The 19,205-nt window shown below is 43.8% G+C and overlaps 1 protein-coding gene across 1 annotated transcript in view; it reads right to left on the reverse strand.

The window, feature by feature from the left end:
- LOC135394585 (FRAS1-related extracellular matrix protein 2-like) overlaps positions 1 to 19,205 on the reverse strand; it is a 263,630-nt gene that overhangs the window by 161,045 nt on the left and 83,380 nt on the right. Inside the window, exons 4-5 of the mRNA XM_064625401.1 lie at positions 3,856 to 3,941; positions 2,039 to 2,183 (exon numbers count right to left, since the gene is read on the reverse strand). Of these exons, the coding sequence (XP_064481471.1) occupies positions 2,039 to 2,183; positions 3,856 to 3,941 (231 nt within the window). The remainder of the gene's footprint in view (positions 1 to 2,038; positions 2,184 to 3,855; positions 3,942 to 19,205) is intronic.

A 19,205-nucleotide genomic window follows, 5' to 3' on the forward strand; every position in this document is an offset into this window, starting at 1 on the left:
AAGAGGCACGTCTCGCGAGTGATATTGACCAAAGTAAACATAGACACTGAGATTACCTTCCTTCCTGCTCCTTCTGTTACTCTCTCCTGTTACTCCCGAGATTACTTTAAAACGGTACAATAGTAAACAACGATGATAATTATGACATCATTAATTATAATATTAGCCACTACTTGTACAAATGCGATTAACAAGTGTTCAAATATTTACTACAGAGGGCAAGCAATACACAAGTTTTTTTTTGTTTTTTTTTACAGTCTCTATGTATTTTAATACTTTCTTTCCCTCTCGCTTACTCTTTCGTCTATTCATTTTACTGGAACATTCGATTGTTGATTTTTTGTTCTCTCTTCTTTTCCGCCATTTCACAGTCTATTAATTTAGTGTTTGAGTTATGGAATGTCCACCAAACAGTGCAGCTAGCTCTGCCGAAAAAACTCTACTGTGGTAGAGTACACTGCGACACGCTATAGTTAGAATTTGTAGTTGTTGTGTGAAGAAAGTTAGAAGAAAATAAATGAAAAAGAGAAACGTGGGTGCATCTTAATGATCATTGGGCTTCACCGACAGCAAAACATTATCAAACCACACACACACAGCTGTGCAAGTGCCTTGCTATAACCGACACATGCAAACAAGCAGAGCTACGCATAGGGGAATTCGACGAAGCAATTCCCACTGGCTTGAACTCAGAAACGTCTGTAGCTACAGAGACACGCTCAGCATTAATCTTTTTCGTGCCGTTCTATTTTGAGCAGAAGTTATCGACATCGTCTAAGATGCCGTCAGTTATCCAGCCGCAATACGACGCGATTGCTCAAACCCCGACGGTGTTGTAAGTTGTTTTTCTTCTTTCTCTCACAAACGACGCTCGAACGCGGTAAAGTTCTTGCTCGGCTCATGCTCGCATTGAACACAAGCAAGAGCCGCAGAGAGAACGAGTTTCAGAGCCATACGAGTTTGATGATGGGTTTATCAAAATAACAGCGGCGAAGATTGCTCAGCGTACCAAAATATTTTCCGATTCTTTCTTGTTTTTTTGTACGAAAACAATGAAGTACACGCAGTAAAGCTTTCAAATGTTTATTGACACAAGTTTTCATGCAGTGGACAGCATTTTTCCTCAGACTGTGTGTTTCACATCATCATCAGGAGGGTTTCACACTTGATGAAACGCAGTCCACTACACGAAAGCCTGTGTCAATAAACAGTTGAAAGCTTCACCGAGTGCACTTCGTTGTGCTTGTGCATCCTGGACGCTGACTGCATCTTGGATTTATCTCTTTGTAGTACGAAACGTAAATATTGCCTGTAAAGGGTACTTCACCGGAAGAAGAGGTATGCTGTGGCGTAGCCCCCTTTAGCAGACCAGAGAAGTGGGATTTCACCAGAAAACTTTTTTCTTTTTTCTTTAGATAATGTTACTAGAGAACCGATGACGAATCAGCATGCACGATCACCACCGGTTAGCTACCAGGATTTTCTTGTTAGGAGTTAGCCAGGTTTAGCAAGGCGTTAGTGGAACAGCCCATCAGGTAAACACATGAAACGGATTCACATTGCAAAAATAACCGAACAAATCAGGCTTACGGGGCGGTTAGCTTTTAAATATGAATTTTGTAAACCTCAGTTTCCAGTACCTCCCTACGTTCATACTTTTTGCTTCATTACACCACGGAGTTCTAGAATATTGTGTGGATGCTGCAGAAGTGAACACCAAGAATGAGAAACATTATTCAGAGCGTCTAATTACTCTTCGGTGAAACTCCCGAAGCCTTTCAAGAAAGCGATAGATATGGAATGTAATTTTCGTCAGCAGTTCGAATCGTTTAGTGAGCTGGCATCCGAGCGTATGGTGTGGACAAGGCAAAGATCTATATTGGGCTGTTGTGGGGAACGCCGTGGAGACGAATCAAACGAACAAAGAATCTTAACCTGGCTCTATGGGCTTATACCCGGCAAGAGACCGAAGACATTTTCGCTTCGGTATATTGGTTTTTGGTGCTTGACCGCTGAGCCTATGACGCAATAGACTGACCTTTTTGGCGACTTGTAACTTGTTGGCACGGACATTCTTGGCGTTTTCCGATATCTGCTGGGAGAAGACTTCAGCCGCTGCTAGCCTTGCTTTGGCGATCTTCTCTGTTTCATCCAGCAGGGTGCGCCACACGCCGAACACTGTCCTGTCACCGTTTACACAGTATTGAGTTACGTCATCCTTACGCGACCATTATGTTACGGGTGCACTTTGGTCAAAAAAAAAAAAAAAGGAAAAGGAGAAAGAAATAGAACGCGACCACTGTGTCATGTTATTACATTGTTAATATAGCAGCCCACATTTTCGCGTCGTCCTCGAAAATTCCAAGGACGTTCAGGTGAAGAATACAGCTCCGTCAAACACGTCGTACTGTTCTACAATGCGGGGTTCTACGTCTTTTTATCCTTTACAGACTTTGAATAGAAAAGCTACGAAAGCAGCATATATGTCGTTCTTGTAGTTGATTCATACGGGGGGGGGGGGGGGGGTAGGGGTAGGATATGTTTATTACGAAAACAGAAAGGAAAGGTCAGCCAGATAGAGGTCGGCTTGCTACACCAAAACAAGAAGAAAGGAAAACGAGCGTTGAAATGCGGGGTAGTTGGTAACAGTACATAACCTTCAAGCCGCATTCAACGCATTTCGTTGCGTTCCGTATATCATTATGTGAAGAAAGGAAAAGAAAAAGAAGAATAGAAGAAGAAGAGAAGGAAAAGACGAATAGTTATACGGCCACGCGGATATCCACTCGAGGAAACTACAAGATGACTAGTTACCTAAAACTCATTAGGCAACTATTTAATTAGAGAATTTCATGCAAAAGTGAGGTGTCAGGATGGAAGACAATACTCGTTGAAAGCAATTCCACTTATAAAAAAATCATGAAACGCGCACGTGCGTTGAAATATTCAACACCGAATTTTTAAACGCTAGTGACCCGAAACCGAAACTGTGCCGACCGGAAGCACAGGGAGCACAGCGCTCATTTCATGTCAGATGATTGGAGTAAGTGCTCGTCTGTTGGTCAGATCAAATGCTTTGCGGCATAGATAAGCATAGATAAGCCTCCGTCGACGCAGGCGGTGCGCTCCTGAAGCGCACCGTTTTGGTTTCGGCTCATTTGCATAGCGAAATTCGGCGATGGATATTCTGTGGAAAGCACTCGTTTTATAATTTTAAAAGATAGAATGGTTTCAATACAATGGTTTCTGCTATCTCGCTTTCGCCCGGTATTCCCCAATGAAAAAGTTAATAAATGAATTTTAGGTAATGAGTCATCTTGTAGATACATAATGTCTTTTAGAGGATGTCCGTCTGGCATTATAACTCAACTGCAAAAAATGACATTTATGCTGCTCTCATAGTTCTTTTTTTTTAATTATGCGAATGATAAAAAACACCCTGTGGCAACATCTCTAACATCTATGAAGGCACGGGTGCGTTACGAAAAACTAAAACAACAATTAAACAATCGATAGTGAATGCAGAATCTATAACTTAACAAGCACAAAATTAGGTCAAGAGAGACATAGCTAAAGTAAATACTACTATTAGGAGAAAAAAACATTTCGTTCAGTTTGGAGAAGCACAATAAGACTGGTAAATCGTGTTATCCTTTTTGTGCATTTCGTTCCTTTTGTATTACCGTCAAAGTAACAACACCTTTCACACCGCGAGGACAAGTGCTTGGACCGCGAGAACAAGAGCTTGGACTTTAGTGCACACCTCTAATCTCCAGGAAATGATTCCCTTTTCACGAATACACCGGCTAGCTCGCCCCAGCCTATAGTTAGTTAATAAGCAGTAGGAGAACTTACTTATTTTCTTGGTTGTCTTCGTTCTTGATTTCAATCCCTGGCGGTGGCTTCTTTTGTAGATACGTGGTAGCCAGTTTCAAGAGGGCCTGACAATGAACAGAAAGAGCGCAAATAAAGACGTAATTTTTAAGCACCGCAATTTTTATACGCGCTCACGGAATGTGAAATGAAATTCTGCCTTCCGCGTTCTGCTCCCATTTGGATTTACAGAGCGCTACCTCCGCCAGAGGCGTCACCGTCGAAACGAAATTACGGCGCGGGAACGAGCATAAGAGGAGAAGCTTAGCCCTCTAATATCAATAATTCTCTTAGAGACATTTCGTGGTTGCCTTTTGCAAATATTGTTAAATAACTGCAAGGCTTACGGAACACATTCCAGTAAGACAAAGGGCAACTATAGTGGTTTTACGGTCGGTTGTCGCGTAATGTATTTTGTAATGTGTGTTTTGTCGCGTAATGTATTTTAAGCGGCAATGGAAGATGGTTATATCCGTTTCAACACCTTTCAGCAACTCTCCCCAGACCTAGCGGATGTTAATAGCCACCTAAGCAAAAATAAATTTATTGTTATTATTATTAGCTTTAGGGAGCATGATTTGACGTAGTACATTACCCTCTTCCTTTCATAATGCTTTCTAATGTACACATTCTTATGGCTATTAACACTGACCAGCGCTGAACAGGTACTCGGCAAGATATGCTTTACTTAGCTGCATGGGTGGATATTGAGAATTTTCCTCTTGCCGATGGACTCCTATGAGGTGTTGCCATGCAGTCGTGCGAAACGTCAGCTTGCGTAAAACAGTTCTTAAGAATGCAAGTCAAAAGCAACTGACTTGCTATCTAAAAACTGCCGCGACGAGTAGGCTAAAGCCTTCAAATGTGATTCGTGTGTGTTCAACGTCTCTTAAGGCTACCCTTAGCAACGATGTTTGTTGTATTTGCCTTTTTTATCCACATTGTCTTCTCGTATCTAAACCCGCCTCTTATAGTGCGCTATGTCTACCACAGAACATGCATCGGCTCAACTGCAGAAGTGTCTTCTCTTTTCCCGCAAGTACAGAAAAAAAAGAAAAAAAGAAAGAGATAACCGACTCTTCAGATCAAATCTGCGCAAGATATTCAGTATCACAAAAACAAACCGGGACATCTCTATTTTATTTTTTCTTTCAAATTCAATTCAATAAAAAAATAAAGTAAAACGGAACATGGGTTTCTGCGTATGTTACTCTCCGCGTATTTTATTTTAACCCTACATATCCCCCCTCTTTCTGCGTATGCTAATTTGAAAGGTCAAAGCTGTCACGATTCTGAGACCAAAAAAGCTTCCTTCGGTCTCCGAAGTCGACCTGCGTTTAGTGAAAGATTGGAATTTGCAGTGGGCGCCAACAGTGCAACGACCCATGGCATTAGCGTAACATGGTACCTATTACGCAAGGCCGATGCGCACTTCGTACCCAAATTATCAAGAAAAGATGTTGAACTAACTTTTGCGTTCAGGTACTCGTACCTGTCAAAACTAAAACGTTAGTCCCTTCAGCAGTAATGACCCGAGAGGACATCACGTATGCTAATGAAGAGAGATTGCAAAGTGAACTGATCTGCGGAATTCTGCATTTCTTTCCTTCCTCTTTTTTTTCTGCTTTCCTTTTTGCCATAGCGATATTTTTGTACGATCATCGATTTGTAAGAATGTACGGGCTGATTATTTCTTTGTAACATTTCGTTTGCGGTATCTCGAACGTGTGCGCACACATTTGTATTATTACTATTTCTTGAACATTCTTATCTAATTCAAGTAAAAGAAAGATGAATATACTACTAAAAAGACTACTCTTCTCTCTCTCTTTTTTTTTTATATTCTCGTTAAGGTGACGTGTGCTTAACGAATGGTGCACGGAGTAATAGCTTATCTAATAGCAGTGAAGACGAAAGAGAATCAACGAAACAATTTATTCGAGTTAAAAGCGGGAAAAACAGGACGACGAAAAAATGTCGACACACAACAAATGCTATGATACAAAAACGTACTGACTATACATATAGTACACGTACAACGCATTAAAGCATTCTTGCAAGTGCGCTTTGTTGTGTGTCGCCGTTTTTTCGTCGTGCTGTTTTTAGCGCATTTAACTTCAGTACGCAGCATCAACTGGCCCAATGAGGTGTTCTCTCTGACACAATTTAGGTAGACGGTGCAAAGAGAAAGAGAGAGAAGTGAAGAAAAGAAACGAATGAATGAAACTGATGAAGGATCGATGACTTTTGTGCCTCACTTGAAAGGGTTCATTATAAAGCTGACGGATCCAGGACACGATATCAAAGCTATTTGACTCACGGGGTATTACAATTCCTACCTGCAGGGGGAAATGAGATTTGCGTCGTCTCTGGCTCCACCACTCTTTGTACATGTACCGAACATTTCAATGCAGTTCTGCATGCCCAGCAAATTTCGGATGAATGAATTAGGAAGAATCATGACACCGCTGTACGTTTTTTCTTTCTTTCGTTTTTCAATACCAGTACCGATCTATTAAAAGTCCGTTCCTTCCGATTCGTCTGTTAGTTTATATGTAGTTATTTCTGCTACTACAGTTCGGGAGAATATGGTGCATGTCAATCACTCCACTTAAATACGAAAACATAGACCTGTTTCTGTGGGCCAGGTGGCGCCAGTGAGCAGCAACGTCAGCGTCCACAAAATATGCAACGCGCGGTGGTTTAGCAGACGACATGGCACTTTCAAATACATGGTCTCGAGTTGTTCGCACTTGGCAAGATACACCGCTTTTTATGTGGATTTCCTACAGGTTTTGTAGCTCTCCTTGACGCATACCGCTTGAAACACTATGTAGAACCCGTTGATGAAACTCCCTACTGTTTGGATCTGTGACGCTTGGGCCCGAAATGGCGCTGTGCAAACTTTGCTGGAACAGCCCTATATATCGCTCATCTGGTTAATGCACGACCGTCGGCTTATTTGTTGCCGAACCTTTAGCCCAGTCGCATCAGTACCCAGACTAGTAAGTGAAAGTCGGCGTGTTTACGGATGACTTTTCACTTGGTATATTGCGGTTGCGAACGCGAACAAGACGAGCTTAGAGACAATAGTCTGCACTGCGCTCCCAATTGGTGTACCTGACTTAGTCACGATGATGTTACTATCGCAGGGGCTTCTTAGCTCCAGAGGGGGTGCGAATACTTAAAATTCGTTTATTTAATTTGTAAGAGCTGTTTTCGGAAGAAAAACTTGGCGAAGTAGATTGTGAAGCGGTGGCGAACATTAGCGTATCGGTCTCATACACACGTTTCTGGATGTGATTGCACCTTTAAGCGCGAACGAAACCACCAATCTACCTTTTCAATTTCAATTCCAGTTTATTTTCCTTAACGGAGGGAAGAGGAGCAAAAAGCCAGTCAGGCTTGACAAAGGCTCATCCACCATTTTTTTATTGTGCAGCCATTCTAGGAACAAATGATTGGCATTCTTTTTATACTATATATACGCAAGTACCAACTAAGTTTAATCAGATACAACAATACACAAAATAACCTAATTAAGATACAACAACAACAATTATATAGGCAGTGACAAGCTTTGATAACAAGTACGTAAGCAAACATTTTAACGCTTTCCACGAAATAAAGAAAATAGTATGATATCATATTGGCTAAATATCTAAAAAGAAATAACAAAGTAAAGTAAGTAATAAATGACAACGGCTGGACTCTCGCCCCCTCTCTCTCACAAAATTGCTTGGTCCCTGGCCACATCCAGCCCACCAACGCTCTGCCCTCAAAGCTCTCTTCACCTTTCGGGATACCATAGGACTTCCATCCTTATTCTGAAGGGGCTCATTATTTCATTACCCACATCACCACCAGCATCGGGGTAGAGTATCGCCCCTGGCGATGAAACTCCCCATTCATCATCTCAAAATAAAGTTGTAGTAGTGGTGGTGCTGATTAGTGACGGGTAAATGTTTTGTTCAGTGTAATAGTTAAATAATGACGATGAGGTGTAGCTTCATGACTGTCCGCCGTAATTTGTCCGGCAAAAAGGTACATGAATATAGTCCAATTGCCGGGAGTAGACATCTTTAATAGTTTGAAACGCACCGGCTTTCAACAAACATAACAAGATACAGTTAACGTTTCGTGTGCCATTCGAGTCCCATCATCATATACGCGGTGACGACTAGGACAGCGTCATTCTGATGAGGGGACTCGAATGGGACCCATAACGTCAACTGTATTTTGTTATGTTTGTTGAAAGTCGGTGGGTTTCAAATATTAAAAAAAAGTACATGCCATTCTTCCTTTCGAAGCGGACAGCCCGCGGATAACCCTTACCCTCTCTTTTCTCCTTCTCAAGAGGAGCGACAATGCAGCGCGGCCTCACATTGGTGTCCGCAAACGGCGGTTGGACCGCCATGGTTGGACACCCTATCCGCTCCGCCATGTGGTGCCTATTGAGAAGGAGAGAAAAAGGGAAGAGGGAGGGAAGAGGGAAAGAGCAAACTTCTTCTCTCGCGCATGTATCAGGGACGACGCAACGAATGAATCCCGTTCCTTTTGCATTGCTGTCAAAGTAATGTCAACTTTCGTTCCTCGATGACTGTTTCTTTTTTCTTTTTTGCGCTTGAATAACCCTTTAACGAAAACGATTCGACAAAAAGTATCCGCCTGTCGATAAGCCCGGACTCTATTTATCACACATACGCAAAAACGAAACGAACCTGCGCTATAGCATCCGAACGACGGGAGCGACAGATCATAAAAGAAAGCAAGTTACCATCAAATTTGCCGTAGCGCCGATCGACATTATACGAGTGAAAGACTGCTGATAGAGGCGGAAATGCAACAACGAACAGCAACGAAGCAAGAGCAAATGGTAAAATGAGTAAAAGAGGAACGCGGTAGGAAATAACGACCACCAGCAAGCCAATCACGGGAGAGTCGCCACGGCAGTCTGTTTGTTTGTTACGCCTTTCATGTTTCTGTTGACGCCGAGCCAACAGAGCTCTCTTTTTATGTCCTTTCACCCCTTCTTGTTATCGATGCACTTCTGATGAGAAAACAAGATTGAGAGGGCAGCTTTCCGTGAGAAAAAGTTCGTGGGCTGGCGAATGCAATTTTCCTTCGCTCATTGACGTTATGTGGTGCTCATTGACGTTATGTGGTTACGCTCATTGATTGGTTATGTGTGTGAATACAGGATGAGCAAATGCAATAACTATACACTGGGACACATGATGCGCATGAGGAATATTAGACAAGATACCGTAAAAGTGGTTAATTTCGCCGTCTTCATAACTGGCGGATTCTCGCTGGAAAGAAGGCGGAGAAAGGAAGGTTGCAATGAACGAAGGAACAGAGTAAGATTACGGAGGACAGGAGCAGTGGGGGCAGCTCTTTAGCGGAGTCAGTGTACCTCGCTTCTCACACTTCTTTTTCTTTTTTTGGCTACAGTAAATATTGTGATTGATGATGTCTCTGAAACCTTTACAAATCTTCCATCGCTTTATCAGTTCGACTATAGGGAACTGAGAAGGATGTTATAGCCTGTCATCAGAAACGAGAATTTATACTTTGCTAACATCTCGGCCGACTTTCACATGCATCCTAATCTACACACTACACGCTTCGAAAGGTCGAGAGGTGCGAGGAAATGCGATTACAGGTTACAAAAACGCGGTACACTCAAGAACTTTTGTGTCCACCTGAAAAGCACACGCATTGTTAGAACTAAATGGAATGCAACGCCGTACTTCCTTTCTTTTCTTCTTCTTTTTTTTCCCTCGGAGTAGCGTATTCACGACGTAAAGTGAGCCTGGCTCTCTACAGTTCTCTTTCCACCCACGCTGCATTGGTTGCAAAATTAGTTTAGAAATGGCTGCTTTTACGAAGCATCGGTACGGAGGAGCAAGAAGAGAAAGAAGGCAAGTTGCCTATGGATGTAAATTATTCAGGATGGCCTTCGTATTCCCAGAAGTACAATTTGCCACACGCACTAATGGCAGAACTTTTCCCCATTCGCCACTAAAGCTTCAGATTACCGGCGGTAATGTCTTTGCTTGTGCTCGAATGTTGCGGCAGATTTCGACGTACGAAGAGACTGCTGAGGTTTCAGAACAATCTAGCTTATTCACGATAATGGAAGTAAAGAAACACACGCATTGGTATGTTATTTTACGTTGCTAAATCTATGTACCCTGTAACACAATACATGAAGTGCGGCTAAAACAGAGTTCCGGGTCTGTTTGCGCATTATAAAATAAATAAAAATTAATCAAGTATCACTCGCCTACGTCTGTAAGTTTTGCTTACTCTTTTTGAATCTGTACAGAGCAATGTCCCATAAAAAACAGCTGTCGCCTCGTGTACGATGTTTGTAGATGTAAGGTTTCAATCTATTTCCGCATCCTTACGGACGCCGCTCTAAAAAAAGATCGAGCGTCTGAATATCGAGTCATGCAATGCGCCTTGCCTCAACATTCCGCTTTCCTGGGCTAGGTCAACACGGCCGGCGCATAATATAGGGAAGACTACGGGAAGATTTAATTGTCAACATGCTGCACACGATGGAAGTGAGAGCTAGAAAGGAGCAGGAGAGCTGAGGAGGCGGTCTCCGCAAACAGCAGTGTCAGCGCCATCTAGATGAGAACAAAAGAAAAAAAAAGAAACATCTACTTCCTCCTTTATAAACTATGTCGTCTGCTTTAGCAAGTCGGTTCAAAATGGTGGTGGCTCCTCTTCACAGCTACGACTGCCAAAAGCACGGTCGTGGTTGGCGGTCTCTTAATGACACGTCACGACGTTTATGCGATCAGGATTCCTTTATCGAGGTGGCTCTGGCTCTGCACGTTATGAACGCGTAATGTACATGGTTTGCAGCGCGCGATGTTCCCCACAATTTCGCGTAAAAACAGCACCGGCCCAAGGTTTGACGAGGAAGCAGGCACCTTTATATGTTTCTCCTTGAGATTTTAATGGAGAATGTATTCTATAAATGGGAACTGGGGTCCAACAAAGCGTGTGTTCGTTCGTCCATCCTTGGCGGTCTCCTGTGAAGCGTGCTTCCGCTGCACTGGCGTAATGTATACAGGAGAAGAAACCGAGCAAGATGTCCCTCTCTGCTCTCTTAGGGAGCCGACGTAATGTTGCTGCGGTGTCGTAATGGAGTGTGATGACAGTGAAATGGGACCTACGGGTTTGCTAAGGTGCGCACCTCGGCGAGCCAGTAATGAATTCTAATTCAATGTAAGGAAGGCAAGAGCAGGAGAAGCAAGGCGGAAGCGACAAAATGAAGAGGCGCGGAGGTAGTGGGTCAGTGTCGCTTACTGCATCCAAGCGCGCCCGAAACAACGCCAAGATAGCGGGTCAGATCTATTTCGGCGAACGAACAGAAGACGGGATTAGAAATAATATGTTATTCTGGTGATACCCATAGAAGCGTATACGAAGAGGAGTTAAGTCCTGTAGATCACATAAACAAAATACAAACAAACGTTCTTAAACCGTCAGAGGTCACTTATCCGTCCTGCATAGCAATTCATTGTACACACACATGTGGCACCACATCTCCTTTCTTTTTCTTTGTACAGCATAATGTGTAGTCGTGTATATCTCTATACTATATATACTCATGCGTGTCACCACTTCACTTTGTACCTGAGGGAGAGTGGACCTCCACGCGAAAGCTTGCACAAATTAAACTTAAACAAAAACCTTCAGTGTCGGTTTCTGTATTTTGTTTTGTTGATACCCATTGATAATTCTGTAGGTGTCTGTTTGTTAGTGCGTATTCAGATAATTTAATGGAGCACGCGTATATCCCGCGTGCAACTGCCCATATATATATCATTTTTGTAGGTGTGAATAATCCGTGCTGTGTGAGCTTTAATCTTACCAGAAGGCCCCAAGCGTGTAACAGATATGATACGACGTTTTCTTCTTTTCGTTGTGTGTTTGTTTCTTCCACGTGTGTTATTTATTCATGCTGACGATTTTCGACGATTGTCAGTCCACATTAATATTAAAGGCTGTTCTCTTAATTCGTCAACAGCTGAGGCTGTCAAATAACTTTCGTTTTGCCAGGCATCTTTGAGACATTGGCCAATATATTTAAAAAAATAAATTTATTTTTTTAAATATATTGGCCAATGTCTCAAAGTCTCAAAGCCAATGTCTCTATTTAAATAAATGTTTGAGCGGCTCATTTGCGTACGTTCATTTATTAAATAAAAATCCTGTCTTTTAAATTTTACTTCGGACGCTTCCGGCACCTGTGCCGTATCGGTCGTCGGGACCTTCAGCGAAAAATATTCCAGAAAAAACAAAGAAAGACACAAAAACAAAACAGCGTCAACAGTTAGCGATCCTTTTAGTAGTTAAATGGCTAAATGGTTTCGGTTTACATATTTCGTACGCGGAGCTGCTCAGCAATGCGCTCTTTCTTTCTCAATTTATCTCTTTCTTTTTTCTTCTCTCTTTTTCTCTTTCTTTCTCTCCGGCTCTCAATCCGCTTAGTTCACACACGGGGTGGCGGAAGACAAGGAACAGCCGCAAGGGAAGCTTCGGTAGCTCACTATAGCTTCTCTACCTGATTGGTACGCAACGCTCGCGGGGCATTCGTCATCATTAGGCTAAGAGCACGCAATCTCGCCTCCGAACGACAGGTGCGAGCGCCGTGTACATCATCCGGGAAGAGAAGGAGAAGAAATACCGAAGCATCTGTGAACCAGGCTCATGAACACGCAATTGGGAGCCAGATAGCTGAGCGAAAGATCGCATTGCTCCGCTGCTCCATACAAGAAATATGCGAACCAAAAGAGATTATAATTACAAAACGAAAAAAAGAAAGGAAAAGAATCACAATGTGTCGAGGCGGGTTATTTTTTATTTTTTTATTAAATAATTTTCGCCGAAGGTCCCGATGGTACATTTCGCGAAAGCGTCCGCAGTAAAACTTAATGTTGATGTTGATGAAAAAAATAATAGGGACAGATTGAATCCTAATCGCTCCCAATAGACTCACTCCAACGCACACCTCTGCATAAACGTCACAATCGCTGAGAAGGCAGCATCCCTCTTGTCAGGTGGCCAAGGACCCGGCACTTTTACGAGGTCAAAGTTGCGGTTGTTCAGTGCGTCGAGAGCAGATGTCATGGTAGCCCTTTGAGGTGTGTATTTAGAACAGTGCACGAGAACGTGCTCAGTGTCCTTCACGGTTGCACAAAGTGTACAGTTCGCTGAATCAGCCTTCCCAATTTTATGGAAGAATTGGTACCCGTATGGCACATTCAGACGAAACCTATGCAAGAACGTCTAGATAGACCGAGGTCACGTGGACGGAACTCTAAATTTCAGATCCGGGTCAACTAGATGGAGCAACGAGGAGTTCCCGTCGCCCTGTAGTCATTGCTGTCTAGTCATAGTCTGTGTAAGGGACCTCAATATGTCTTGCACTTCGGCAGTAAAACTTAAAAGTTGGGCTATTCATTTAATTCATGAGCGGGCCGCTTAGCCGTGCCTCGGGGATGTTTCAGTAGAAGAAAGCAATATACTCGTGTTCAATTGTCTGTCCTCTTGCTGCTTCAAGGTGAGTGTGCGTTACAAACTACCCCACTTCACCAGTTTCCCATCAAGGTTGTTTTCACAAAGAAAGTTCATCGATAGCGTCAGCCGTCACTGAATTATTCAGCTGGACGACAAACTTGTAAAGTTTGGAAACAAAAATCTTGAAGCGTAACATGAAGCACCAACGTGGTAAGTTGTGACCCTGCCCTTAAAAAACGAAAAGAAAAAGCGAAAAAGTTGCACACTCTTCTGCTTGTGGGTTACGCCTCTCCCCTCTCCCGAATGATATTAGGTCATAAGCGGCTATGTTGTCCCCGTCAGTCGCGTTATGCACATAGGCATAGGTTATGCTTTCGCTGGTCATTCATCTCACTTCGGGGCCTCCGCGAGGCCTATCAACCATGGTTACGTGTTAACGGTGAAGCTTCATGAACCATCTACATTTTCGGACAGGTTTTTTCTCTCAGAGGGATCCCCAGGCCCACGATGCACTCATGTCGCATCGCCAACGACGTCAAACCGCTAAACATTGTCGCCCGGAAATCATGAGTGTCTGTTTGCCAACCCGGGCTCAAAAATAAAACGTATTATTCTTTTTCGTTCGGTCTGCACCATCGGCTGTCTTTCTGAATCACATTTTCACCAATGTGTAAAATACAGCGGAGAGTTCATGTATAGTGTAATGTCCGAGCTTTGCCTGCGCGACGAAATAGTGGGTGCACACAACGAAGGCAAAATCCACCTTTGCCTACGCCCGCCATTGGGAAAGTTTGCGTGCGAAGTGATTGGCGCGGTTTGTGCGCGATATTTAGAGACTTTTGAATTTGAATTTGAGGCGCTTTTGGACGCGGAACCACCAGTGGCGTTGTCTTCACCATCATTTAGTGCATTAGTCATTTGCGTTTCGTAGGACACAAATGGACTACATTAAACCTCTCACCTTTGGGGTCAGAGTGCGGGACGCAGCAAACAGCAAACTCTTTGCCCAAGAGACTCAAACGAAAAACGCTCTATGTATACTTGTACGCTAAGTGCTTCCGTTTCCATATACATATACTTATCAACAAAGCAAAGTCATTTGTTTCAAAAGTAGAGGAAATGTCTACGGTTGTCGCTGCTAATTTTAATCCGACTTCGAGCTGAATTAATGCAGCTGCCGATCAAACTAGTCCAACTGCCATCGCCATGGATCCACATGCTATTTTGAACATTCTGATGAGAAAAAGCGTAATGCACCTTTCAAACTTAAACGAATTTTACAAATAGACGGATAAATGCCAAGTTATAACAACTGCACATTATTCCGATTACGTAGTTTCTCTCTTTCTTCATTGTTATTTGATTTACATTGGGGCACGTACGATTGTTATTATTTACATGTGGGCCCCATTCATCGGCTCACAATATAGTTGTTTTTTGCTACTACCGTAACAAATATGGTTGACAATGGGCAATAATTGGAATTCCTGCCATCCATTTGGATCCACTGGGATTGCACCGCGTTTATTTTGGTAGGATTTGATTCGTTCCTGATCTGCTTATTTTCTTCCGAATTTTCCTTTCGGAGTTCTTGTGTATTCATTTGATTTGAATGGATTCCCTTTCATTTCTTTTCTTGGACTCTTGAAGTGTTTCGTTTAGCTCAGTTGTCAATGAATTTTCCGGATTTCGTTTTTGTTTGTTTTTAGTTCGTGTCTTCCTTTTCAGTTCAATATTTTGTGGGCTGGCTTGGCTATTCACTGGACTTTATGGATTCTTCTGGTTTTTATTTCTTTGTTGGGGTTTTGTCGCGTCCTATTCGGATTCATTGTGTTTGACGTAATGCTTTCGGATTCCATTAGACGCTAGTAGATTTTTCGTGTACTTTTTTATTTCTTTCGGACTTGTTTGGTGAGTTAATGAGTTTTAACGAATTCCAGTGCGTCATCAGCGGTCGATCTGTCTTCCAGTACATAGCGGCATATTGCTCAGGATCTAATCAGTCAGAACTGACTCAAAAGGGAACTGCTGACATATGTCCGCATACGTTTGTGGGAAGTCGAGGAGAGCGGCTGACAGCACATCCACTACAATGAGTTAGATCCGGGCATCTACTCCACCTCGGCGTCATTATGCAAATCGGTCATCCTAATCATTCGGACATGAGATATTGTAAGACACCGACGCACGCATTAAGCATTAGAGTGGTTTCAGAATATTCGCTCATCTGTTCTGGTCCGACTGTTCCTGACGCAGGATATGTTTTGCGAACAGGCTCATATACAGGCTTTGTTGGAGACGGTTCTCGTGCCACGGTAAATGAACTCGGAAGGGGAGCCGGGTTTGAACCCCTCTAGTGGCTGTGCTGTGAGCTGCTGTCCTGCGTTTTCCAGAGATTAATGCAGACACATGTCGGCAGTGTCCGTTTAAGTGAGTTCAAAACTGAACAGGTCCTGAGCAATATGCAGCTATCTACTGGAAGGCAGGTCGATCGGTAACGACCAATTAGAGTTCATTAAGACCCGGTAAACCGCCAAAGAAGTCCAAAAATTCATAGTTAATCAGTTAATAAGATAATAAATAGTTAATAAGTTCATAGTTAACAAGAACACCGCAAAGAAAGCAACAAAAGCAAAGAAAGATCCAATTAGCATCCGATGAAATCCAAAAACGTTAACTAAAATGCATTAATAAATTTTCCTTTAACACACTAAAATGCAATGAAACCCAACAGAGGAAATAGTTGATAATAAAATTCATAATTCCAGAATAATTCATAAAACCCAGTAAATAGCCAAGCCAATCCAACGTGTGGTACTGCGATTTTGATATGACTACTGACACTGTGGCTGCGTCTACTAAAAAAGCGCCGACAGCACCGGTAGGGGTCTCTGCTAGCGACAGCAGGCGCTGGTTTAGTAGACAAGCTCGCTGGTTTTGCTGAAAATGGCGGCCAACGAGCAGACGACGAGATCTTTGTGACGCCCTCATCTTAGCCTCCAGCCCGCCCTCACGCTTCTACACCAATATATACCCAAAGGCGACTCCCTCTTATCACGAGGGACGTCTCAGTTCTGTATAATTCGTTGATCCGTCGTGTACATTGCAAAACTGCTCCTGTAGAGAAGCAAATGTGTGCAGGACCGAAACCGCGCCAAAAAGGGGCGCGGAAGGTTTATTTCAGTTAGTACATCGCGGTACATGAAACGTACTTCAATTAGTTCCGTGTACGTACTGTGCTGCAGTCTGCTTGCTTCTTCTGGAGTGACAAAAGAACGTTCGCGCATCCTTGCGGTGTTTTTATTGTGACAGTGATGAGCACAGCAGTCGATGTGGACGCCATGTGCAAACTACGCGGCGGGCGATGTCGTCTGCTATAGTGACGTCACACAGCCAGCAGCAGCGCGCTCAGCGGCTCCCGACCTGCTGCCTGCGCTGGCCAGCGGGAGCAGCGGCGCTGCGGCAGCAGGTTGTCTACGAAACGAGCGCGCTGCCCTAGTAGACGGAAACTTGCCATCCGCTGACAGCGCTGGCAGCGGCGCTGCTTTAGTAGACGCAGCCTGTATGTCGGCTTCAGAATAAAAATGACGGGATAGCTATCACCGCACATATACTATCGCACACTCTCCGCAGAAACAATCTTTACCGATTATTTTTTCTTATTCTTGGATCACGGTCAGTAGGTTCGTGTTCTTTGTTTGGTTTTGTTGCTGCCATGCAATCAAACCGCGACAAAGTTTACAGATAACAGCTTATCATATCTCAAGACAGTCATCGATCACGTTATCTCTGTCGCACACCCTCGTGACGTCAGCGAAGCTGGAGCCTCTCACACCTACGTCACCGTAAAACCAGAACAGGATTTGAGCATGTCGTTCGTTTTTCTTTTTCTTATTAATAAAAAAAAAGTGCGACAATGGCAGCTCCTACTCCCAGAGACTGCAATTGCGACTGCAATTCAGTTGGGAAAATTAGTGTTTGTAGCAATACTACATCTATATCGCCGAAAAGACTAAAATGACCAATTTTTCTGAACAAGAAACGGTGACACCAACTTGCGGCAATATAAAGGCACGGCAACAACTTGTGGAAGACAGGACAGCACAAAGCGAGGGGTGATTATTGTTTATTGTCACTAAGGAACAGGTAAAACAAGAAACATATACATCCGTCTCTGCACGCGGCATAGACACCCGTAGAACGCAAAATTATGCGTCGAAACTCTCGTGTCTTGGCAGCAATTGCTCCACATCATCGAGCTTTGCCAAAAGTAATAACTCCACAATCGACTCTGCATTCCTCCCCCCCCCCCCCGCACATTTATGCTACCTAAAATATGTGTAGTTGTGCCTGGTGTGCACCGAAGGTCAGCTCTGCTATCTCCTGCGCTGAGAGAGTACTGTCTATGCATGATGGAAAATAACCACAAAGGACAGCTATTTTCACTGATGGATCGACGACAGCAGTTGGGTCTGCGTATGGCTGTGCTGCCCCCGAACACAACAGGAAAGGAATGGCACGGCTATCCCACAGAACATCACCAACAACGGCAGAAATATAGTCGCCATACTACCGGCTCTTCAATATGTAGGTGCATACCTGTCCGCAGCGCTATAGGATATGTAGGGGATATGGGATAGGTATAGGATAGGTATGATTCGCAGTCTGGATTACAAGCCATTATATCATTCCTACGTAACGGGTGTATGGTACCCGCAGTACGCGACATTCTTACTGTGTACATGCAATGCAGAGGTGTTGGTCATGTCATCATACTTCAATGGATTCCTAGACGCGCAGGCGCACGGGGCAATGAAGCGGTTGATGAAGTAGCGGACCTTCCACATCTGTCCTCATCGAAACATCTAGTGCTGCCGTGCATCAAAGCAGATGCTCAAGACATACGGTGGTCTCCTACACAAACTATGACTAGACAGCAATGGCTACAAGGCGACAGGGACTCATCGTTGCTCCATCTAGTAGACCCGGAACTGAAATTCAGAGTTCCGTCCACGCTACCTCGTTCTATCCAAACGCACCTGCAGAGGTTTCGTTTGGACGTCCCGTACGGGCGCCAATTCCCCCATACAATCGGAAAGGCTGATTCAGCGAACTGTACACTTTGTGGAACTGTGGAGGACACTGAGCACATTCTCATGCACTGTTCTAGATATATATCTCAAAGGACTACCGTGAAATCTGCTCTCGACCGACTGCACAACCGCAACTTTGACCTTGTAAAAGCACTGGGTCCTTCGCCACCTGACAAGAGGGATGCTGCCTTGTCAGCGCTTGTGACATTTATTCAGAACACTGCGTTGGAGTCAGTCTATTAGGACCGTGTGATTCATTGTGGGCTACGTTAACCGATGATTTGGTGTGTGACCGATATTTATCGCGAAAGCTGCGGATCTTTTTTTTCTTTGCGGGGTGGCGGACTGTTTATGGGAGTAGCTGAATTCGTCGTGTAACGAATTCAATTGCTGCCTATTATTTTATTTCGCCGACGTCAACATCAAGATGAATCACTTTTAATGTGTTAGCATTAGAGTCATCAGTACGCAAGAATCGCGGCGTTGTCTGTCTGTAGCCACGACGTGGCGCGCATGCGCGATGAGTGGAGAGAGAAGAGGAAAAAAGAGAGGGCGCGTGGAGAGCGGGGCACGGGCAACCGGCAGTGCGGCTGTGGTGGTCGAGAGGTTCAGACTAGAGCCCTACACGGGCCCGACACGGCTCGCGGGCCGGACTGGGCTTGTTATTTGCTGTGTGCTTCAGCCGGGCCCGGGCCG

The sequence above is a fragment of the Ornithodoros turicata genome, chromosome 5 (assembly GCF_037126465.1).
Source record: "Ornithodoros turicata isolate Travis chromosome 5, ASM3712646v1, whole genome shotgun sequence".
Lineage (NCBI taxonomy): Eukaryota > Metazoa > Arthropoda > Arachnida > Ixodida > Argasidae > Ornithodoros > Ornithodoros turicata.